Here is a 25,105-nt window from a genome sequence, read left to right on the forward strand (position 1 = left end):
GAAAGCTTCTCCTTCACATTCCAGAGATGTCAGAAGCATGCTCCACAGTACGTCGGAGAAGGGCTTTCAGTGTGCCTTCTCCTGTTCTGTGGAATAGCATTCCTTTTGAGGTAGGACAGCCATTACCATCTGCCCTTTCTGGAAACAACTGAAGACATTTTTGTCCCAGCTTCAAGAATGGGTCTCTGCCATGGGCATGTCTACTTTGTATTTTTAATTTTTTTTTTAATGTATCACCTGGAGACATGTGTGAAAGGCAAATAATAATAATAATGTTCTGTTATAGTGACTGTTAGTCTGATAGTTTGTATTAATGGAGTTGCTTTTGGTTTTGTCATTAGCTCCTTTGGGCTTTTGCCGGGAAGGAACAGCAATAAGTGAAACAAAGCGAGCAGGGAATATACATCAGTGTAGGTGGTCTGTGCCTCCCCCCCCCCATTCTGTCTTGGTGGCTTCTGGAGATAGACATTCCCAGTTTCATTTTGAACACTATGTAAATTTGATGTATTTCAAATAACATCCTTTCTGGTCTATGCAAGCAGATTACACTGAGTTTGTTTGTTTGTTTCTATGTACACAGCATTGTCAAGCAACGAAGGCTTCATATTAAACGGCGACTATGTTGTCAGCATGTTTAAGAAGGAAATCAAAGTTGGAAATGCTGTGATAGAATACAGTGGCTCAGATGCTCCCATTGAACGAATCAATTCTACATACCGTATTGATCAAGAAATAATTCTTCAGGTTAAAAACATCTCATTTTAAAATGAAACCCCCCTAAATACTGTTGTTGTTGTTTACGGAGGGAGAGAAATAGCTGAGATACACTTTTCATTTCATGCTTTCTTCCTGTATCTCTCCCTCTTAGGTTTTATCCGTGGGTAATTTATATAACCCTGATGTTCGATACACATTCAGTATCCCCATTGAAGATAAACCTCAGCAGTTTTATTGGAATATCTATGGCCCTTGGCAACCGTGCAGTAAACTGTGCCAAGGTATGTGGTTTTAAGACTTTTTTAAAAAATAATTTGCTTTATTTAATGGCTTACCTTGGATTCTGGTGCTGATGGGAAATATGTTTCTCTTGTCTGCTTTTAGCTTCTGATATAATTCAGGTGTTATATTTTCCAAGAACTGTTGTAGTGGGATGATGTACAGTGTCTTTAAGCCACTTGGTAATGCTGATCCTCTTCTTAATGCTTCAGGTTTTCTGCTGTCTTCACAGATTGATGGCTGCTAATTCCACAGGCAGTTGGCTCCTTATCAAGCCCTGCTCATGGCAAAGAGGTAGCATGAACCGTTAGGTGCAAGCAGAGACTGCAGTTTTGCTTGCAACTATGGAAGGCAGTATCCAACTTGGTCGTTCTGTCAGCGCAAGGCTTTCAGCTTGCACAATGGAACTTCCCCATTCCTCTCCCTGACTGCACTCTGCGCCCTCCCCAAATCTCCTCCAGAGAGTTGGGGGAACCCCCAGAACAGAGTTAGGGGGTGCACAGGGGAAGGAGGGAGCAATGTTCCATTGTGCAAGCAGAAATTCTTGCACTGATGGATTGAGGAAGTTAGCACTATATTGGGTAGGACCCTGAGTTCCCATTTGGAAGGTGGTGCCCAAAGCAGCTTGAGAAGTTGTGTAAAGCATGTGAAACTGGAAGTGACTTATACATCCTGTTCTCCACCACATCTTTATAACATCATGCTGACTGTGCTCACATTGGAGATTACCCAGCTGACCATAGGAGTGGGGCAGGAGAAATGAAATGGGTCACTTCTGCTTCCTGTTCTCCCTGCATTCTGGAATGTCCAAAGCCACTCCATCGTAGATTGTACTCATTTCATATGAGTCATACAGTTGGTTCACCACAAACAAAATTATCTGTATGCTGTCCCCCAAAACAAAATGGTCTGTGGATCAGCCCCAATTCTTACAATGTTTGAACAAATTATCTGCTGCCTATAGGCACTACAATTTTCACTGTTTCTGTGATCCTGCCGTGCTCCCTGCCATTTGTATATCCGTTTTCATGTTGTATTTTTGTATATCGCTTAGAGATTTTCAAATATTAACCAGTTTCAATGTTTTTAAGTAAATAGATAATTCCCCCCTGCTCATTAAGAAAAAGAGCTTGCTGGATCAGACCAATGGCCCATCTAGTCCAGTGTCCTGTTCTCACAGTGGCTAATCAGGTTCCTATGGGAAGCCTGCAAGCAGGACTTGAGAATAAGAGCATTCTTCCCTCTTGTGGTTTCCAGGAACTGGTATTCGGAAGCATGCTGCCTCCGACCATGGAGGCAGAGCAGAGCCCTTGTGGCTAGTAGCCATTGATAGCCTTATCCTCCATGAATGTGTCTAATCCTCTTTTCCAAGTTGGTGGCCATCCCTGCCTCCTGTGAGAGCTAATTCCATAGTTTAACTATGCGCTGCGTGAAGTACTTTTTTTTGACTGTCCTGAATTTTCCATCATTCAGCTTCATTGGATGTCTATTCTACTATATCTAATTTAGATAGCACTCTGATATGCAAAGTGGAGCATTGAAAGCTACCTTATACATGTTGCTCTTTAATAGACTTTCTGGCAGTGTCTCTCCAGGTTTCAGGCAAGTGTCTTTCCCAGCCCTATCTGGAGATGACAGGGATTGAACCTGCACTATATAGTCTTTGTGTGTTCATCTTTTTGGAGAGAAAAGGCGAGTAAGAGGAGACAGAGGTGTATAAAATTATGAATGGTGTGGAGAAAGTGAATAGAGAGAAAAAATCTCGCTCTTTCATAACACTAGAACTTGGGGACATTCTAAGAAGGTAAATGCTGAAAGGTTCAGGACAGATAAAAGATAAAATACTTTTTCACACAGTGCATAGTGACACAGTGGGATTGGTTCCACAAGAAGCAATGATGGCCACCAACTTGGATGGCTTTAAAAAAGGATTAGCAAATACATGGAGGATAAGGCTATCAAAATAACTACTAAACCTGATGAATATGTTCTGCTTCCAGTGTTGGAGAACGTATGCTTCTGAATTCCTGGAAACCACAGGAGGGGAGAGTGCTTTTCTATTTGGGTCCTGCTTGCATGCTTCCCATAGGAATCTGGTTGGCTGCTGTGAGAACAGGATGCTGGACTAGATGTGTCACTGGCCTGATCCAGCAGGCTATTTATTTATTTTTTATTTGATTTATATCCCGCCCTTTCTTCCAGCGGGAGCCCAGAGCGGCAAACAAAAGCTCTAAAAACACGTCAAAACATCATAAAAACAGACCTTAAAATAAATTAAAATGAAACAACTTTAAAAACATCTTTTAAAAGGGTTAAAAACATATTGGGTTTTTTTTTTTAAAAAAAAACATATTAAAAGCAATTCCAGCACAGATGCAGACTGGGATAGGTCTATTCTTATGTTCTTATCTACACTAGAACCCTATGAGGTAGTGAGCCATAGGTAGTGGTCAGAAATGAGCCATAGTGGAGGAACAAGGCCAGGGAGTCAGAGCTGAGGGACATGCAGTAACACAGCAGAGCCAGGAAAATTTTATTGCTCAGGAAAGGTCCAAGCTCGTACACGAAGTCTTTTACAACACTTCCCGTTCAAGAGAACTCAAAGGCCAACCTGGGTTGACAGAGTCAGTCCAGAGCTATGTTCCTGCTAGAAACATGTCCCACACTGTATTTCTAATAGCTCACCACATGAGGTGACCAGCTCTGGCTGTGGAAGGTCCTAACAAGAAAGGTTTCATTATTCCAGTTTTTCAGCTAGGAAGCTGAAACTGAGAGATAGTGACTTGCCCAAGGCCATGTAGTGAGTTTATGGCAGGTTTCCAGTCCAAGGCTACCTCTCTATTTAGTAGACCACTCTGGTTCTCACTGTGAAGTAAAAAAATCCTACTTCCACAGTGTGTGGCATCAGAGGGAGAGTAAATGGAGTATCAGTGCCTGTATTGATAGAACTACTAATGAGCAGAATAGCAAGACAGCGACCAGTTTGGCAAAGAAACACTTTCTCTCCAGTGAAACACATTGCTGACATGTGAGGACGCTACTTGTCTTAATATTCTACATGTCTTTTCCAGCATTGTGGTTCTCTAAACCCTATCCTGAAGGTTGCAAATTCTTTGTCAGTGCCACAGATTGCACTAGGTAGGTCATAGAAAAGTTGACTTCCCTGGCTTTCTTCAAGACGATTTCCATAATTTTTTGAAAGGCTTCTTTCACAGGTTCTGCTGTTCCTCTTTATTGGAAGCACAAGTTCTTCCCAGGGTACTAAGCACAGTCACCCCAACCTCTTGTGGCCTAGCAGAATCAGTCATTATCTGAAGCCTCTTTTTACAGCCAGGTACACAGTGGTTTCATCCTGAGAAGCAGTGAATACTCCTGGGCTCAGGATGCATAGACAAATGATCCATAATTACACAGAATGAAAAATCCAAATATTGCAAGTCAGAAAACTAGATGCCACAAAACTTACATACAGCAAGTAGAATGAATTATGTGAATTGCACGAATTGCACAAATACTAATTTGGTTGAAGTGGTCTTTTCAATTTCTTTCACAAGACAGGAACTGCAGCACTGGCACAACCATCCTCTGTTTCAGGCTTGTTCGTTTTGCTACTCTGGCTTTAATGAGATGTATAACCGAAAGCTATCTTCACAAAGAGGGGCCTGCCATAGCAATCAGACATGAACTCTAAGGCACAAATTCTAAGGCAAGGGATTCTCTTGCCTGATGGCAGTGTGTGAGTTCAGGTAGCCACTAGGGCATGGATCAAGGGGACGTTCTCAAATACAGCCAGTCTTAAAGTCATTGTCTTGCTGTATAGCAAGGGTGAGAACCTGTGGCACTCCATATGTTGGACTCCAACTCCCATCAGCCCCATCCAGCATGGCCAGCCATCAGGGATTATGGGAGTTGGAGACCCACAGCTTCCCTACCCATGTTCTAAGGTGAAGGACAAAGGAAAGGAATAATATGATGACCTAACAAGGGAAACAAAGAATTGGGGTTTTTTCCTAGCTGTGCAGACTTACAACTAGAAGTGAGTCAAAATTTGTCAGAAGACATTTTTCTGAGAAAATGTCAGAGATGTTTCTTTTTCTCCCCCTTCCCCCTCCTAGGCCACTTTGTAAAATTTCCTCTAAATATTCTGCATCCATTTTTTGTGACAGCTGCTATTTCCCCCACAGCGCACACACAAACACAAAACCCATCAGATCTGGGGCACTGTCGAGGATGCAAAATGGTGGCCAGACTGCCAACATAATTGCTGCTGTGTAACTTCCCTTAGGAAAAAAAAGACAGACGTGAAGCTACTGTCATTGGTAATGAGGAACGCCCTCCCCTCCAAAAAAACCTGTTGGAGAATGTTTCCTGTCCCCAAAGGAATTCTGTGAAATTATTCCCCTAATTCCTCTGCCCCCAAGCAGGGTATAGAATTTCAAAAGGGCATTTACATACAGTTCTACATAAAACTATATGTAGGACTTTGCTGAATGAAAGCCTACCTATCAAGCTTGATCCAACAACATGTAAGGAAGACAAAATTAAAGTTTTGAGACATAAGGGAAATACATCTCTTTCTGTACACCTCATGCAACTGTATTTATCCTTCCTTTTTAGGGGAACGAAAAAGGAAACTTGTTTGCACCCGAGAATCTGACCAGCTCACAGTATCCGATCAAAGATGTGATCAAATTCCCCAACCTGATCCAATAACTGAGTTGTGCAATACAAACTGTGAATTAAGGTATGCACTTACCCACCCAAAGATAGTCTTATACACAGTGCTTTTTTTAGTAAATAATGAGGTGCCGGTACTCATATCTTTTATAAAGTACTTTGTTCCCAGCACAACGTGGATGGCATGGGCAGCAAAAAAAAAAAAAAAAAAAGGTACTCTGTGCCAGTGAGTACAATCACAAAAAAAGCCATTTATATATTTGCATCATATAGGCCTGGTAGTCTTTCCTAATGTCTGTCTGTATGGCTGATTCAAACACATGCTAAAAATCAAAGAGTGGCTTTGTTGTGGCTTCCTTTTGGGTTTATGGAGAGTCCAATTCTTCTGCTATTGTCTCAGCCTTAGCTTAAGAACGGGGGAGAAATTTGCACTTCCTGAAGCAATATGCAAACTGAAACACAACTCTGCTTCAAAATTTGCAATTCTCCAGCTCAAAAATGCATATATTAGGGGAAAGCGTGCATAAGGATGACTAACTAAAATATTGGTCGTCCTTCAGAACAAGCCATTCCAGGTGATGTGGCCCTGGAGATTGCCTGTACTGCTGGTGCTGCTTTGCCACAGCAAATATTGCTTAAAGCTCAACTATAGTAAACTGTTGGACCTTAAAGTTTAGCACTAGTAAACTTTAACTAGTATCTGCTGCCATTGCAGCAAAATGACAGTTGTGCAGGTACTCTTGGGGGCAATCTAATCCAGAATGTGTCACCCTGGAAGGACCCTACATTCCTAAAGTGTCCTTCGTTACAGCAGCGTTGCTGAGATGGCACTGAAAAGCCTCAGTAAAGATGCTGCATGTAAAAATGTGGTGTGACTTCGTACTTGTGTTTCCTAGTTCTTGTTCCTTAATTTTCCCTGGCTGCTTCTACATCAACCTGTCTGTGAACTGAAACTAAAATCTGAGTACCCTCTGGGTGCCTCCTAATCCGGAGTGAGGCAGGCAGGGCCTTCTTAGTGATGATCCCATGTTTATGGAATTCTCTCCTGATGGAGGTTCACCTAGCAGCTACTTTACTAGATTTTGGTGCCAGGCAAAAATGTCTTTTTGTTTTCCCTGGCTTCTAGGTGATTTTATTGCTGACAGTTTTCATCATCTTTATTTATATGCTTTTTGCTTTCGTTATCATCTCATTGTATCGTCATTCTCTTTTTATCGTTTAAGCCACCATTTCATTTAAACCTCTGTGTAGGTTGGCACAGTGATGTTACTGAACATTCTTTAAACAATGCCCAGTTTAGTTGCTGTTGTAAAAAATAATCTCTTCACTGTGATTATAACAACAGACAAAACATTTGCCACTTGCTTAATGTCACAGCTTGAGAAACAGTCACAGTATGAACAGCTTGCAATTCAGCAGAAACTGCTTCCAAATACCTTTACTATTATTTCACATAACACTTGCACTGAGGGTTGTCAACTGCCTCTTGTCTGAAGGGATAATAAGGATTCCCTGCCTTAAAGGGGGAGGGGGTTTCTTCAGTGGAGGCAAGGCAGAAGACAGGGAGGCCATCAGTAGGTGGAGCCAGAGCCAATGATAGGCTGAGCCAACTCATTCTAGTTTTGTCCCCATCCTCTTCCTTGTTGAGTTCTACAAGGGCAGAACTGAGTCGGAAGAGGAGGAGGAGGGCTGACAGCCAGGGCCAGCCCTGGGACTGGTTATAAGTAAAGAGTCAGGCTGGTGCGGGCTGGCTGAGGGTAGCCCAAGGCTGGTGGGGCATTGCCCTGCTCCCCCTAATGGCCTCCACTGGGTTTGTTCCCTTTTTTTCTTGAGAACATCACAGTCCCACAAAACGTAAATGATTCCTCTGGTTTCAGAACACTGAGCTCCATAAAATAAATATCCACAGTCTTACTCTCCCTCCCTCCCTGCTTTCTCCCCCTTTGTTCTGCATCCATCTGGCAACCATAATTGCATACACTCAAAATATCCCTATTTGTCAAGGACAGTCCCTCTTTTTCTGGCACTTGTCCTTGGCAAATTACTCCCCCTATTTTGGCTTTGGGGAAGATTTAGGGGATGCCTTTTAAAGCAATGTGCACTAGCTCCTTTTCTTCTCTCTATCTCCCTGCCCCCAGTTGTCCATTCTGAATGGGTTTTGAGTTGAAGCCATTCCATAACAAGTACAACCAAATCCATTGTGAGACTAAAATTCTATTACATATTCTTCAAGTGTTTTGTTTCTTTTAAGAGACAACTTGTTATGATAAGTTTAGTAACCTTCTTTATAAGCCAGTGCAACACAGTGTTACTATGCTTGCTGAGGATGCATGTCTCTAAACATATCTGCACACTGCTTCGCCATGTCCAGGGAATAAGCTTTTATGCATAAGAAGAGCCTGGTTGCAGGATCAGGCCAAAGGCCCATCTAGGCCAGCACCCTCAGAGTGGCCAACTAGATGCCGCTGGGAAGCCTGCAAGAAAGACCTGATCAGAACAGAGCTGTCCCTTCTTGTGAATCCCAGCAACTAGCATTCATCTGATAGTGGAGGGAGAATATAGCCATTGTGGCTAGTAGCCATTGACAGACTTATCTTCCATGAGTCACACAGATGGATACATGATGGAATTTACCTGAAATGGTGTGGTGGGGGAAAGTTCTTCCCAATGCAGCCTGATGTCAGTCTGGTGGGGCCTGGTCCTACTAGCATGCTAATCAAAAGGCAAAGTACCCAAGTATGGGGAACACTCAGATAATTCATAGGCTGGGTAAAGGAGTTCCCTTGTAAGGTACTGAGGGAGCACTGGAGACAAGTCATAACTTTTTTAGAAAAGGGTTGCATTATAAGTGTACTAGAAATAGCAATTAACTGGTTAACTATGAGGTTTTCACAGAAGGAAGAGAGGGGGGAAAGAAGAAGAGGGGTGAGTTGGTGGCATTGCAGTTCAAGGTGCTGGTTTTGGTGTACAAAGCCCTATACAGCTTGCGACCAGGATACCCGAAAAATTGTCTTACCTCTTATATACCCAGTCAGTCACTATGCTCTGCAGATGAGGTTCTCCTGCAGATATCATCTTATCAGGAGATCTGTTCCACACAACATAGGAAATGGACCTTTAGTGTAGTGGCACCTACCCTTTGGAATTCCCTCCCCTTAAATATTAAACAGGCACCATCTCTGTTATCTTTTCGGCACCCACGGAAGACCTTCCTCTTTCAACAAGTCTTATCACAATCTGTGTCTGTGTTGGAATTGCTTTTTAAGATGTTTTTAAAGATGTCTTTTAAGATATTTTGTTTGAAATATGTTTTAAGGGTGGGATATTATCATTATCATGAAAAACCAGAAGATTCCTTTTATTCTTTTCTTTTTTCTTGGCACTAGAAAAATAAAATGGGGAGGGACACAGAAAGTTCAAAATGCACATCTGAAGGGATGATCTTTTGATCCAAATAATAATAGTATACTTCAGATTAACTCTCCCATCCTAAACATGTTTTCTTCAAAGTAAACCCTATTACATGTTTATGGAGTTACTTTTCAAGTAAGTACACTTAGGATAGGAACATAGGAAGCTTCCTTATCTTGAGTCAGACGATTTGCTCATCTAGCTCAGTATTGCCTACGCTGACTGGCAGTGGCTCTCTGGGATTACAGGAATGATAATTTTCCAATCTGTAGGATTCCAATCCTGAGACTTTCTGCATGCAAACCATGTGCTGACACATTATCGCTCCAGACGCTCTTGGATGAAACCGATTATCTAGATCCGTTTCAATCCGGTTTTAGGCCCGGTTTTGGCACTGAAACAGCCTTGGTCGCCCTGTATGATGACCTTTGTCGGGAGAGGGACAGGGGGAGTGTGACTCTGTTGATTCTCCTTGATCTCTCAGCGGCGTTTGATACCATCGACCATGGTATCCTTCTGGGGAGACTCGCGGAGTTGGGTGTCGGGGGTACTGCTTGGCAGTGGTTCCGCTCCTACTTCGCGGACCGTCACCAGAAGGTAGTGCTTGGGGAACATCACTCGACACCGTGGACTCTCCATTGTGGAGTCCCTCAGGGGTCGGTCTTGTCCCCCATGCTTTTCAACATCTACATGCAGCCGCTGGGTGCGGTCATCAGGAGTTTTGGAGTGCGTTGCCATCAATATGCTGATGACATGCAGCTCTATTTCTCCTTTTCATCTTCTTCAGGTGAGTCTGTTGATGTGCTGAACCGTTGCCTGACCGCGATAATGGACTGGATGAGAGCTAAAAAACTGAGACTCAATCCAGACAAGACCGAGACACTGATGGCGAACGCCTTCCCTGCTCAGATGGTGGATGTTCACCCTGTTCTGGATGGGGTTACACTTCCCCTGAAAGAACATGTACGTAGTTTGGGGGTTCTTTTCGATTCTTCCTTGTCTCTCGAGGCCCAAGTGGCCTCGGTGGCACGGAATGCATTTTACCATCTTCGTCTGGTAGCCCAACTACGCCCCTATCTGGACAGGGACGACCTCGCCTCTGTCAGGCCCAGGATGTGACTCAGGAACCAGACCAACGGCTGTAGTTAATTCGTGTTTTATTAGGGTAATGTCCAAACAAAGACTGCGTTTTCTCATGAAGCAATACAGGGATACAGGTCCTGCGGCATTGGGAGAAAGTTGACAGAGCAAGGGACTTCTTCCCGCCTGTTCTTTAAGAAGGGGCCAAACGGGCGCGCAATCTTTCGCTCCTCCTTAACTTCCCCTCAGGTACTGCCCGCCTTCCCCCCCTTCTCTCCTGTCTTTTCAGCTGTCTGCGTGTGCGCGGTGAGGGGGGAAGCATCACCCCCTCCTCTTCTGAAGTTTCCGATTCCAGGATGGGGGATAGGGGAGGGGCTGATGGTAAACTGCCTCCCTGCTTTTCGGCTGTGAGCAGCCCTCCCTCTTTCCCCTCTTGCTCTGAGCCTGAAAGAGGGGGAGGCGTGAGAATGTCCAGGGAGGGCTCAGGCTCCCCGTTGCTAAGCGACCTTATCACTGGCAGTTCCTCTGTTTCGTCTTCGCTCCAAAGGGGGGAAGTTCCTCCCCCTTCCCTCTGCCATCCATCCGAATACTCTTCTCCCAACTCTCCAGGATCCAGCTCCCCGGGATTGGGACCCCAGCTCTGCCTTCCGACACCATCCCCCCTCCCAGGCTGTGACCCCCTCCCCTTGTCTGGCTTGGGACGGTGGGGAAAACGTTGATGGAAAAGTTTTACCAATTCTGGAGCATGCACATCAGCTGCATCTTCCCATGATCTGTCAGCCACCCCATAGCCTTTCCAGTGAATCAAGTACTGCAGCTTGTGGTGTCTGATCCTGGAATCTAAGATCTCCTCAACTTCAAACTCAAGCTGCTGATTTACCAGGAGTGGAGCTCCGGGAGGTTCCTCCGGCCGTAACTCACTGGGAGGGGCGGCTTTCGTTAAGAGGGATCGATGGAACACAGGATGTATTTTAAACGTGTCAGGCAGCTTCAGTCGGTACGCCACGGGATTGATTTGAGTTTCTATTTCGAAAGGACCCACCCTCTTGTCTTGTAATTTTCTACATTTGCCCGGCATCTGGAGGAAGCGGGTGGACAGCCGTACCTGGTCTCCCGGTTGAAGGGGGGGGCTCCTTCCTGTGCAGGTCAGCAACTCGCTTGTACTCCATTTTGGCTTCGTTTAACTGCTGTTTCAGTGTCTGTTGCGCCGCTTGCAATTCCTTAAGGAAGTTCTCAGCTGCCGGTACCAGCATTCCTTCTGAGCTGCTTGGAAAGACTTTAGGATGGAATCCATAATTAGCGAAGAACGGGGTTTGTTGAGTGCTGGAGTGCAGAGAATTGTTGTAGGCGAACTCTGCAAAATGCAAATATGATACCCAGTCAGTCTGTTGATAGGACACATAACTTCGTAAATATCTTTCCAAAACGGCGTTCAAGCATTGCGTCTGCCCATCTGTCTGGGGGTGATGGGCGGAGGAGAGTTTTAATTCCGTCTGCAACTGTTTCCACATTGCTCTCCAAAATTTGGCTGTGAACTGAGTTCCTCGGTCTGAGACTACGCTGTTTGGCAATCCATGCAGCCGGTAGACTTCTTTTATGAATAACTTGGCCGTTTCTTTAGCCTCTAAGGCCCCTGCACAAGGAAGAAAGTGTGCCATTTTGGTAAGTAGATCCACCACTACTAAGATGGCTGTCATTCCTTGGGACTTGGGTAGATCAGTTATAAAATCCATGGAGAGGTCCTTCCAGGGTTCGTGTGGGACAGGCAACGGTTGTAACAGTCCTGCTGGTGTCCCTGTTTGTGTTTTTGTCCGCAGACAGACAGAGCAGGACTTTACATAACTCTCAATATCCCGACGCATTTTAGGCCACCAGAAGTCCTTGGCCACGTTCTGAATGGTCTTGTAAATCCCAAAGTGTCCCGCTGTGATGGAATCATGACACTGGCGTAGGATTCTGAGCCTTAATTCCCCTTCTGGCACATATCTGGTGGTTTTGAACCATAACAGTCCATTTCTCCAGTGAAAGGTTACTTCTGAGTCTTGACCTTGTCCCGTCTCCTGCTGATATTTTAGCATGTCTGCATCTTCTTGTTGTGCCTTTTTGAGTTCCTCTTCCCATGAAGGCTGGCATACTCCCAACGTTAATTTCTCTGGCGGGATTACGTACTGAGGCTGGTCCTCGGATTCACGTTCTTTGTATTGCGGCTGTCTGGATAAGGCATCCGCTCTCTGGTTTTTGGCTTGGGCATGGTAAGTAATCTGGAAGTTAAACCTAGTGAAGAACTGGGACCATCTTCTCTGTCTCTGGTTCAGCTTTCTGGCGGTTTGGAGGCTTTCAAGATTCTTGTGGTCGGAGCTCACTTCAGTTCGATGAGAGGTCCCCTCTAGGTATTGTCTCCAGTTTTCAAAAGAGTCCTTGATGGCCAGCAGCTCCTTCTCCCAAACTGTGTAGTTCTTCTCTGCAGGCTTTAACTTCCGAGAGAAGTACGCACAGGGGTGCAGCTCCTTCCCTTCTTGGTCTAATTGTAGCAGGACCCCCCCGATGGCAAAATCTGAAGCATCTGCTTCCACTACGAAAGGGCGGTTCGGATCAGCAAAGCGCAGAATGGGCTCAGTAGCAAACCTTCTCTTCAGCTCCTCAAAGGCCTCGGTGGCGTTCTCTGTCCATTGAAACTTCTTCTTCCCCCTTAAACAGTCAGTCAGAGGAGCTGTTAATTTGGAAAACCCTGGAATGAACTTTCTGTAATAATTGGCAAACCCCAAAAACCGTTGTACATCCTTTTTGGTGATAGGTTGGCCCCAGTCCAATATGCAGCTTACTTTCCCTGGGTCCATCTCCACACCTTCTGCTGAGATTCGATATCCAAGGAAGTCTAGAGACTTGAGGTCAAATCCACATTTCTCTAATTTAGCATACAGGTGATTTTCTCTCAGTCTCTTCAACACCGTCTTCACATGCTGGTCGTGGTCTTCCTGGTTCTTTGAGAACACCAGGATATCATCTAAGTAACAGATTACATACGTGTCCAACAAGTCTCTAAACACGTCGTTCATGAATTTTTGAAAAATTCCTGGACTTCCACAAAGCCCGAACGGCATGACCAGGTATTCATACTGTCCGTAAGCGGTCAAGAATCCTGTTTTCCATTCATCTCCCTCCTTCATTCTGATCAGATTGTACGCTCCTCTCAAATCCAACTTCGTGAAGATTTTTGCAGAGCGCAGTCAGTCCAGCAACTCTAAGATCAGGGGCAGCGGGTAGCTGTTGGGGATGGTGATCTGGTTCAATGCGCGATAGTCGTTACAGGGTCTGAGTCCCCCCCCCTTCTTTTTCACAAACAATAGTGGCGCTCCAGCAGGGGACTGTGAGGGGCGTATGAATCCTCGCCTCAGGTTTTTATCCAGGAATTCCTTCAGGGCCTCCCTCTCATTCTCTGTGAGAGAGTAGATTCTCCCTGATGGGATGCTGGCTCCTGGCACTAGATCAATCGCACAGTCGTAAGGGCGGTGGGGGGGTAAAGTCTCTGCCTCTTTTTCATCAAACACATCTTTGAATTCTTCATACTTTGGCGGCAGGGTCACTTGCTCGATCTCTTGCACTGCCCCCGCTAGGGTGTTCTTGATTCCTTCAGGTTGACAGTTCTCCTGGCAATACTGTGAGGTGAACCACACCACCGCCTCCTTCCAACTTATTTTGGGTTCATGCTTTGCTAGCCAGGGCATTCCCAGAATCACCTCAAAGTTCGAGAGATCTGACACGTATAGCGAAATGAACTCTTTGTGCCCAGGGATTTGAAGTTTCACTTCCTCCGTGGCTTGTGTCACCCCTCCTGACTTCAGGGGTCTCCCATCGATAGTCTCCACAGCTAGGGGAGCGTCCAGTTTCCATCGGGAAATTCCATGACGCTTGACTAACTTTGCATCAATAAAATTTGTGGAGGCTCCACTGTCAATTAAGGCAGCGGAATTAAACACCACTCCTCTGGAAGTTGTAATCCGAATAGGCAAGACCAACACCCCCTTTGAGGGAGGTTGGATCGTTGGGGGGCCTTTATACAATGCTGCCCCCAGTCCACCGGCCTGCACGTGGACTGGGTGTTCTTGTTTCCCGACGACTCGGCTTTCCCCCCTTTCAGTCCACAGTCTCTGGCCACATGGCCCGGCTTTGAACAATAAAAGCATAAACGTTCCCGGCGTCGTCTTTCCTTTTCTTCTTCTGACAGTCTTGGCCTAGCCCCTCCCTGTCCCTCAGTTGCATTACCTGCCATCCCTGCAGTGGGAAAGGGTCTTGTTGCGGGATGCCGAGGCTGAGTATCTCGGGATCTCCTGCTTCCTTTCCAGGCGCCTTCCTTCCATCCGGTGATCTATCTGTAGGCATAGCCGGATGAGCCCTGGTAGGTCAGCGGGGGGGGAGGTCCTGGCCAACTCATCCAGGATTTCAGCATTTAATCCACTCCGGTACATAAACATCAGGGCGGCGTCATTGTAACCAGTTTCCTGGGACAGAATTTTAAAAGCGTTAGTGTACTCGGAAACAGTCCCTTTAGCTTGCTTCAGAGCGCCTAGTTGCCGCGCTACTGTTTCAGCCCTTTGCGGGTCTTGAAACATCTCGGTCATCTCCTGTATAAATCCTCTGTACCTTCCTAAGACAGTATCCTTTCTCACGAGATACGGAGTCACCCATTTTGCAGCTTCTCCCTCCAGGAGGCTAATCACGAAAGCTACTTTAGCCCCATCGTCTGGAAATTCCGTGTGCCTGACATCCAGATATAACTCACATTGAGCCACGAAGGTTGCCAACTGATCACTTTGTCCCGCGTATTTTGGGGGCAATCCAATGGGAACCTTTACTACGGCAGCTGGAGGGGCTGTTCGCATCTGGTCTATCGTGGCCTTCAAGGTCTGATTATCCGTCTTCAGCGCCTTGACTGCTGCTAGCAGGGCTTGAACATCCGTCTGCAAATCAGCTACCTTAGTCCTCAAGAGTTCCACTTCTTCCGTCTCAGAAGTGGGGTTCGTTCCCCCCGCTGCTCCCTTTGACATCTTGTCCCAGTCAAGTGAAGAGAGCGTTGAGGGTGATTTAGGTGGCTCTGTCAAGCTGTCAGGCCCAGGATGTGACTCAGGAACCAGACCAATGGCTGTAGTTAATTCGTGTTTTATTAGGGTAATGTCCAAACAAAGACTGCGTTTTCTCATGAAGCAATACAGGGATACAGGTCCTGCGGCATTGGGAGAAAGTTGACAGAGCAAGGGACTTCTTCCCGCCTGTTCTTTAAGAAGGGGCCAAACGGGCGCGCAATCTTTCACTCCTCCTTAACTGCCCCTCAGGTACTGCCCGCCTTCCCCCCCTTCTCTCCTGTCTTTTCAGCTGTCTGCGTGTGCGCGGTGAGGGGGGAAGCATCACCCCCTCCTCTTCTGAAGTTTCCGATTCCAGGATGGGGGATAGGGGAGGGGCTGATGGTAAACTGCCTCCCTGCTTTTCGGCTGTGAGCAGCCCTCCCTCTTTCCCCTCTTGCTCTGAGCCTGAAAGAGGGGGAGGCGTGAGAATGTCCAGGGAGGGCTCAGGCTCCCCGTTGCTAAGCGACCTTATCACTGGCAGTTCCTCTGTTTCGTCTTCGCTCCAAAGGGGGGAAGTTCCTCCCCCTTCCCTCTGCCATCCATCCGAATACTCTTCTCCCAACTCTCCGGGATCCAGCTCCCCGGGATTGGGACCCCAGCTCTGCCTTCCGACAGCCTCCATTGTTCATGCTCTGGTAACTTCAAGATTGGATTACTGTAATGCGCTCTACGTAGGGCTGCCCTTGAAGACAGTTCAGAAGCTTCAGCTGGTGCAGAACGCGGCTGCCAGACTATTGACGAGGACCAGTCGGTCTTCGCATATAACACCTATTCTGGCGCGTCTGCACTGGCTCCCTATTTGCTTCCGGGCGAGATTCAAGGTGCTGGTTTTGACCTATAAAGCCTTACACGGCGTGGGACCTCAATACCTTGTGGAACGCCTCTCTCGCTATGAACCTACCCGTTCACTTCGTTCAGAATCTAAGGCCCTCCTCCGGGTACCAACTCATCGGGAAGCCCGGAGGGTGGTTACTAGATCTAGAGCCTTTTCTGTGGTGGCCCCTGAGTTGTGGAACAGCCTCCCTGAAGAGGTGCGCCTTGCGCCTACACTTCTATCTTTCCAGCGCCAGGTAAAGACCTTTTTATGCTCCCAGGCATTTTAATCTTTTAATTTTCTTAATCTTTCTATTTTTAATATGTATCTTTCTTAATTTGTGTTGTATTTGTTTTTGTTGTGCTTTCTGTTGTTTGTTTGTACATGTTTTTGTGATTTTTTACCATGATATATTGTATTTTACCTTGTTTGTTCACCGCCCTGAGAGCTATTCTGCTAAGGGCGGTATATAAATTGAAATAATAAATAATAATAAATAAATAATCTTAATTTCCAGTTTACGATTTGCTTACCCATGAAACCTAGGGCTCATCCAGACGACTGTATAATGTGCAATATGATCACTTTGTGTATTCATCCATACGATGTCACCTGTTTTTCCACATTTTCTCGCGGTTAAATCTGCATTTGCATTACCGCAAAAAATGTGATTACAACAAAATATTGCAATCCAGAGAGCTCCTGTTCAGGGTGCCAGCCAGCCAGCCATAATCTCTTAGGATGCTCCATTTGATTCCTCCACCCCCAGTTTTCCATTTCTCTCCCCTTCCAAGAGCATGTACAATATTCATTGGGCTGTTCTGTTGTATGTGGGGGTAGTGCTGAAGATTTTCTGTACTTCACAAATCTCAAGTCTGGTTACACCTGCCTCTTTTACAAGATGGTGGCATTTCACGATCTACACTTGGAGAACAGGTTCAATAGTAGTATATGGGATTTCTTCAGGGGTCCAGCAATGTGCGGGTGGAGGCGCTTGTTCTGGCTCTCCCCTCTTTCTGGCATGCCTAATTGGGGCGGGGGGGTGTCTCAACATGCCTTGAAATAATTGTCTACTCTAAAAGTGTAACTATCCTTTTCAGAAGGTGCATGGAATTTCCTCCTCTACCTCTTTCTGCCAGCAGCACATAGTAAATGGCAATGTGTGAAGTGATGTCATTGGACTTCCATGTTTCCCGACTTCCATTCTATTTGTGCATGCATTCCTGTGGAACAGGAACTGAGAGATTTACTCTGCCCTAGCAATGTTTCTTTCCATGTGGCAGGAAGAGATTTGTACCCTCCTTACACAATTCCATCTGCTGGCCACTAATGCTGTGTGGATGAGAGCCTGTTGCTGGAAAAGTCTTGTCCATCCAACTGTCACAGAAACACTCTGTTCCTGTTTTGTGGAAAGTTCTGTTGTTGGAGGAGCATCTTGTAGAGAGAAGCAGTCCCTGCCTTCTCTGTGTTCTGCATTTGCAGCTGCATAATGTGTTAATGTTTTTGAATGTGTTGCAGATGGCAACATAGAGGCTCGTATTTGGCTGCTCTGTTCCTTCCACTAGAGCATTGCATGTTGTACCTTGGTTTTGCAAAGGAGAAAAGGTTAGCAAAGCTTGCAAAGATTGTGACTGCCACAATTACAGGGCAATGGCCTGTGCCACCTGGCACTCTTCAGTGCCTATGTGTTCTATAGGATTGGTAGCTCCTTTCCTGAAGGGGCTCTTGGGCCCTTTAACAGTTGAGTGACATGAAGGTTTTCATCAGGGGCACAGTTTCCCATCCCATCATGAGATTGCAGCACTGAGAGGATCACACCTGTTGAGTTTGTTCTCTGTACATTGGTAAAAGCATCAGATCCTCTTTGGAGAGGAATTAGAAACTCTCTGCTGGAAAGAGTAGCCACGGTGTGAAGCTGTTCCATGATTCAAAACCTCAGAAACATCCCTCAGTAAGTAAGCCATGGGTGGGCACATTTGGCCCTTTGCCTAGTCTTTCGTGGCTCTTGGCCTAATTTTTGACAGTGTTCTCTCCCAGCCCCACCTGGAGATGCCAAGGATTGAACCTGCAACCTTCTGCATGCAAAGCAGATACTCTTAACAACTGAACTACAGCTCTACACATGGCAGGGAGAGGGGGAAAGTTAAGATCACCACCACCCTATCTTCTTCCTCCCTTTGTGACTGCTTCCCCTTTCTCCTTTGCGTTTCTAAGGAGAGAGAGAGAGTGAGGGGTGATGATCACCTTAAGAGAGTAACAGAGAGAGTGTAGAGTGACTCTGGCTCTTTCCAGTGCTGGTTCTGGCCCTGTCCCCAATGCCGGCAGGTGACCTCCATGAGATTGCCTCCAAGGTTATGGAGCCCTCAGCAACAACAAACATTTGCTTGCTCCTGAAGTAAGCAATTCCCAAGGCCAGGGATGCAGAACATTTTCAGCCTGAGGACCAGATTCCCTTCTGGGCAACCTTCCAGGGGCCACATGCCAGAGGTGGGTAGGGGCAAAGGCTATGGTATTGCAGGAGCCCAGAACAGTCCTGGGTGATTTCAGTGTCCATGCTGAGACAGCCTCTGGTGTTCCAGCTCGGGACTTCATGGCCTCCATGACGACCCTGGGGCTGTCTCAAGTTGTCACTGGCCCGACACATAGGGCAGGGCAGACCCTAAACTTGGTTTTTGCTCCAGATCAAGGAAGGGGTAGTCTGGAGTTAGTGGGGGTGGATGTTATTCCATCGTCGTAGTCAGACCACTTCCTGGTGAAGTTTAGACTTATGACTTCGATCCTCCCCTGCATGGATGGTGGACAGATTATATGGTCCACTCCTGGAGACGAATGGAATCCGCTGGATTTCTGAATGCCCTGGGGGAGTTCCCAGTAGATAGAGCAGGTGAGCTTGTTGAAGCTCTTGTCATGCTGTAGAACAGCAAGACACGTCGGGCTGTTAACACAGTTGTCCCTGAGCGCCCTCTCCGGCCCAGTTTGCACCTTGGTACACCACTGAACTAGGTGCAATGAAACAATCTGGATGATAGCTAGAGCGCAAGTGGCGAACGATGTGCTGTGAGGTTGATCAGGCACGAATAAAACATCATAACCATACCTACTGTGCAGCATCAAGGGCAGCAAAGAAGGCCCACCTCTACTACCATGACATCTTCATATAGCCGTCCAGTGAAGCTTTTCCGTATTGTCAGGGGTCTGTTGACATCAATTCCAGGAAATGGAGTTTTAGATCCTTCGGAGGCGCACTGTGAATTGTTTACAAGGCATTTTGAGGGTAAAGTTGCTTGCCTCCGTAGCAGTCTTGATGCCCATATACATCTACTGTAGTCCCCAGTGAGGTATCCAGTGCAACGTCTGCTGCAACTTCTTGGAATCAGTTTCAGTTAATGTAGCTTGATGATGTGTCCTCTTGAACCTTGCCCTTCTTGGCTTATTAAAGCTTGCTGATGGGGTTTGACCAGGTTGATCCAGGGTGTGGTCAATGCGTCGTTGCAGAAGGGAGTGGTTCCAGCTGCTGTGAAAGAGGCGGTGATCTGACGGCTCCTGAAAAAGCCCATCCTGGTCCCATTGGTTTGTGACAACTACTGCCCGGTTGCAAATACCCCCTTTTTAGGGAAGGTGATCGAGAGGGTTGTGGCGCAGCAATTGCAAGTACTCTTGGGTGAAACAGATTATCTTGACCCATTCCAATCTGGGTTCAGGCCTGGTTATGGGACTAAATTGGCCTTGGTTGCCCTGATGGATGACCTTTATCGGGAGATGGACGGGGAATGTGACTCTGTTATTCTTACTCAGCCTCTCGGCGGCTCTTGATACTATGGCTCTTGATACTACATGGTATCCTTCTGAGCTGACTTAGTGAGATGGGTATTGGAGGTTCTGTTTTACAGTGATTCCAGTCCTACTTCCAGGATCATTTTCAAAGAATAGCATTGGGTGATTGTCTTTTGGGGCCCCTGGCAGTTGTGCTGTGGGGTGCCGCAGGGAGCCATCTTGTTCCCAATGCTGTTTAACAACTATATGAAGTCCTTGGGAGCTGTCATCGGGAGATTTGAGGCAAGATGTCAGCAGTATGGACAATTAAATGGTCAATTAGTCCTACATGGTATGAGGTAGCTTCTTACACGATAACATAGTTGCTTTTAAAAATGGATTTATATTTAAGATTGGGCTGCGAGTCTTCTCTGGCCTTGTCTGAGTGGTAGAGCATCTGTTTTGCATGCAGAAGGTCCCAGGTTCAACCCCTGGCATCTTCAGGTGGGACTTGGAGGGACCCCTCTTTGAAGTCCTGGAGAGCCACTGCCAGTCTGTGTAGACAGTACCAAGCTAGATGGACTAAGGGTCAGTATAAAGTGGCTTTCTATGTTTGCATGTTTCTGCTTCTGTTTTTCTTTTCTGTTTCAGTCTTGTGTGTCGCTGACTTGCCAGGTTTCTCTAACACGTGCTTTTGGTTGTCCCTAGGTGGCATGTTGCCAAAAAGAGTGAATGCACAGTGCAGTGTGGGTTGGGGTACCAAACACTGGAGATCTCCTGCACAAAGTACAACAAGTTAGAAGGGAAAATTGAGAAATTCGATGACCGATACTGCAGCGGCATCCCCAAGCCAAGCTCTAGGGAAAAATGTTCCACAGAATGTAACGCTGGAGGATGGCGCTATTCAGCCTGGACAGAGGTAAGTGCCACCTCTTAACGGCAGCTGCTTCTGCCGATGCTTCTGTGAATTTATATACATTTTAGTACCACAACACTTTGTTTGTTAAGTTGCATACAGCGTTAAAAAGCGACTGCGGTGTATCATTTTCACCACTTTATAGATTGGATAAAGGTTTGTAGAGACCAGAATTAGAACATGCCTCTGGTTGCTTAAAATTAGGGAGGAAATGTTCATTATAGCCAGGATTTTCTGAAAAGAGACTCCTGCCTCGTTTTCTGAAGCACCTCACAGCACTTGTGGACGAATGTAAGCTCAACGCTAGACGACTTTCCGATCTGGAGCAAGAGGGGAGTAGACCTTTCTGCTGTCAGCTGACTTTGCTTTCTTTCCTTGAAGTGTTCTAAGAGCTGTGGAGGCGGCACAAAGAGGCGGCGAGCTGTCTGCATGAACACCTTCAATGATGTTCTGGAGGACAGCAAATGTAGTCAGCAGGAGAAGGTGACTGTGCAGCGATGCAACGACCTGGCATGCCCGCAGTGGAAGACCGGTGATTGGTCAGAAGTAAGAGGCTATCGCTAGTCGGGCGGTATATAAATTTAATAAATAAAATAAAAATAAATAAATAAATAAATTGAAGCTGTGAACAGCATGGTAGACTTTGGTCGTGAGGAAGCTGCAGCGCAGTAATGCTGGAAGGAGTCTGAATCAGATAACCGCATCTTTAGGAAAAGCTAAACATACGTCTTCTTCCTTTTCCTTTCTCCATTTCTTAACATGTGGTTGAGATTTACTTTACTCACATCTCCCCCTCCTTTCATTAGCAAGGAATGGTAGTTAAACTGCCATCCTTCATTCCAGGTGGGGAAGTGGCTCATCATCTGGAGGTGGCTGCCTAGAATCTTAAGCTCCAGCAGCCAGGAATTCTCAGAATAGGTCACCAGATGGAGGTGGACTGATCAAAACAGCAGCAAGGGACAGAATTGCTGTAAGGTGCAGGAGGACCCATCTACCTACTGTGCCAAAGAGCAGTCTCCCTCTCTGCCTCCCAACTCATGCCACCATTTTCCAACCTCCGGGCCTGACCTTAGACAACTTCTTGTGGTTCAGGTTCAGCCGTTCTCCAGCCTGTCCAAACACACACACACCCTGCATAATTGGCAGATCTTCTTTGATCCCCTGACTATTAGGAGAGGCTGGAGCTTGCTGCCTTTCAGCTCTGCAGCTCTAGAGCAACTGTATAAAAACCTTACCAATCTTATTGATCTTTTCAGTGATTGTTGCAATAACTTTAGACGAGCATATTATGCAAGGCTAACATTTGCTGTTTTCTTCTTTCAGTGCTTGGTAACCTGTGGGAAAGGGCACAAACACCGCCAGATATGGTGCCAGTTTGGAGGAGACCGCTTAAACGATCGACTTTGCAATCTTGAGAGTAAACCAGATTCTGTGCAAAGTTGTCAGCAACAGGAGTGTGCTGCATGGCAAGTAGGACCTTGGGGTCAGGTATCTGAAGCTGTTTATTCCTTTCATGTTAGCATGTCGTAAGTTTTTCATTGGCTCTAGTAGTTGTGGTTTTGGAATGGTATAAAAAATGGCAGAGGGGATTCTTCCAAGTGGAGTAAGAAAGGGCGGAGCCAGGTGAGACACCAGCAAGGATTAGATGTAAATGTAAATGTACTGCCTTCAAGTCGATTCCAACTTATGGCGATCCTATGAATAGGGTTTTAATGAGGCTGAGAGGCAGTGACTGGCCCAAGGTCACCCAGTGAGCTTCATGACTATGTGGGGATTTGAACCCTGGTCTCCCAGGTCATAGTCCACAGCAGTGCTTCACTGGTACAGCTTCCTTTGACTTAAACCTAAAGCATCCCTTTAAAATGCAATCTTCATTACTTGGGTGAGAACCCTTTTGTTTCAACATGGCCATGCTGTTTGTAGAACAGAGGGACTAGTTTGGGAGCACCCTCAACATGTTAGTTACGAAGGTATCTTTTCCTCTTTTAAGCTCAAGCCCTGGGGGTGGGGGATTGGTTCTGCAAGTTTACAGTGAAAGCCAGCTGTGGATTACTTGATTGGATGGCATCCCTGACATCTCCTAGACTCCTCCCTTCTATCTTCTATCTGGACCAGGTTTGCAAACCTTCCTCTTTCAACAAGCCTTTTAGGTAGAGACCTTATCCCAGTCTGCGCCTGTGTTGGAATTGCTTTTTATGATGTTTTTAAAGCTTTTTTAAAAAAGATGTTTTGTTTTAATATATTTTAAAATCTGTTTTTAAGATGCTTTAGAGTGTTTTTAGTGTTTTGTTTGCTGCCCTGGGCTCCTTCTGGGAGGAAGGGTGGGATATAAATTTAATAAATAAATAAATTGCTTTGAAAATGTTTGCTTTAAAAGGATGTGCATATCAACAGATAAACATTTATGCAGGCACTAAAAGGGGGGTCTGGGAGCCTCTGGAAGAAACATGACTATAGGTATATTGAGCATCCAACCTATTTATTTATCTCCTGCTTTTCCTTCAAGGAGCTCAAGGCAGCATTAATGGCTCTGCCCCCAGTTCCCATTTTATCCTCACAACTACCCCATGAGGTGGGTTAAGCTGAGAGATAGTGACTGGTCCAAGGTCATCCAGTGAGTAGTGATTCGAACCCAGGTCTCCCCAGTCCTTGTCCAGCACTCTTAACTACTATACCACAACTATTCAAGTTGTGGAACCAGAAGAAAGCCAGGGTCACACTACTGTTGAAATGCTGTGCCTTCTCCTTAAATGTTTACATCACACTGCAACTTACATTTGTCACAGAAATTGTGGCTCTTGGCCTCAGCTCGGTTGCTGACCATGATTATCTAGTGTGCTTGGAGTTCCAGATTGTTAGTCAAGACAGTAACTATTTAAGGTAGTCTCAGGCAGAGGTCTTACCAAACCTGGCTACCAATCGTCTTTTAATCAGAAATGTCACGGATTGACTATGGGGCCATACCAATGCAAAGCATACAGTAGTGATGTGTTCAATAGGGTGGAGCTGCAGTGCTAGTTTCCCAGCAGGTGCCTCACGCTGTTTACTGGGAGGGGGGGTGAGGTGGTGGGGAGAACAGTGCAGTCTTGCTTAAAGCATGAGCTCTGAAATGAAACTGATCCTCAAAGCAAGCATTCTGATGATAATAAGCACTGGAAAGGAAGGGCAGGCTGTGATAAGACTTGGCTTTAAGAATCCTTTTTTTTAAAAAAAAGTTAGTGTTTACCTTTTAGTTCTTAAAAATATATCACAGGCAGAATGAGACCTTTCAGACAATACCTGTGAAAGATTTCATTCGCTCTCTTCAGTCACCAGCGCAGCCACAGTGCTATCTAATTATGATTTCAAAACAAGTAAATGAATAAACCTGTCTGGACTATACAAACTTCTCTTCAGCCGGTCATGCCTTCCTGTCATGATCATGTTCTATTAAGGTTGTTGCGATTGTCGATTGGTTAAGAAATATGACAGAGATTATATGAGATTCATAATCCACAGTATGGTAAATTATTTGAACACTTGCACATGTGTATTTGAAGGGAATAAATGAAGCATGCAAGATTCCAACCGAAGCAGCAGATTTTAACTGTTTGACCAAACTTGAAATAGAAGCGACTGAAGAAGGAGAAAGGGCTCTTTTTATTTTAAATTTCTGTGGATTTGATTGGAGAAGTTACGTGTTTTGACCTTTCTCACCTCTGATTAATGATTCAGAAGGCAGATGCATTATGAAGCCTGGTACATGGGTGCATATTTCATATCTCAGATTTCAACTGGTTTAATATTCTTTCCCTCTCTGTGGAGTCCTGTCGTTCAGAGAGGCAGGCTAGGGTTCTCCACACTCTCACCAAAATAACAGTTTCCAGAATTTCACCTGTACTATATAAATCGATAACAATTCTAGTCGCTGGAAATCTCAAGCAGGGAGAGGGCTGTTACACACACATTCTCCTTGCGGGGTTCCCATGGGCAGCTGGTTGGCCAGTGTGAGAACAGGATGCTGGACTAGATGGGCCCTTGGTCTGATCTAGCAGAGCTCTTCTTATGTTTGCTTGCAGTTTAGATATTCCCACAGCTTTCTTTTCTTCTTCCTAGTGCTCTGTAACATGTGGGCAGGGCTATCAGATGAGAGCAGTCAAATGTGTGGTTGGTTCCTATATGTCGGTGGTAGATGATAACGAGTGCAATGCTGCTACCAAACCAACGGATGCACAGGTCAGTGTGCTGATGTAGCAGCCGTACAAAAATAAATGTTCTTCAAAAATTTAAAGTGATCATTTATTTATTTTGAAAATTTATATTATGAAGCCCGGGGGGGGGGTGCAGTATTGTCAACCA

At 45.7% G+C, this 25,105-nt stretch overlaps 1 protein-coding gene across 2 annotated transcripts in view; it reads left to right on the forward strand.

The window, feature by feature from the left end:
* Positions 1-25,105, forward strand: part of ADAMTS9 (ADAM metallopeptidase with thrombospondin type 1 motif 9) — a 186,558-nt gene that overhangs the window by 92,515 nt on the left and 68,938 nt on the right. For both annotated transcript variants that reach the window (XM_061618724.1, XM_061618725.1), the window contains exons 17-23: positions 581-744; positions 869-998; positions 5,614-5,740; positions 20,560-20,770; positions 21,149-21,313; positions 22,091-22,255; positions 24,863-24,982. In XM_061618724.1, coding sequence (XP_061474708.1) covers positions 581-744; positions 869-998; positions 5,614-5,740; positions 20,560-20,770; positions 21,149-21,313; positions 22,091-22,255; positions 24,863-24,982 — 1,082 coding nt within the window. The remainder of the gene's footprint in view (positions 1-580; positions 745-868; positions 999-5,613; positions 5,741-20,559; positions 20,771-21,148; positions 21,314-22,090; positions 22,256-24,862; positions 24,983-25,105) is intronic.

This window comes from Rhineura floridana, chromosome 3, assembly GCF_030035675.1.
Source record: "Rhineura floridana isolate rRhiFlo1 chromosome 3, rRhiFlo1.hap2, whole genome shotgun sequence".
Classification (NCBI taxonomy): Eukaryota; Metazoa; Chordata; class Lepidosauria; order Squamata; family Rhineuridae; genus Rhineura; species Rhineura floridana.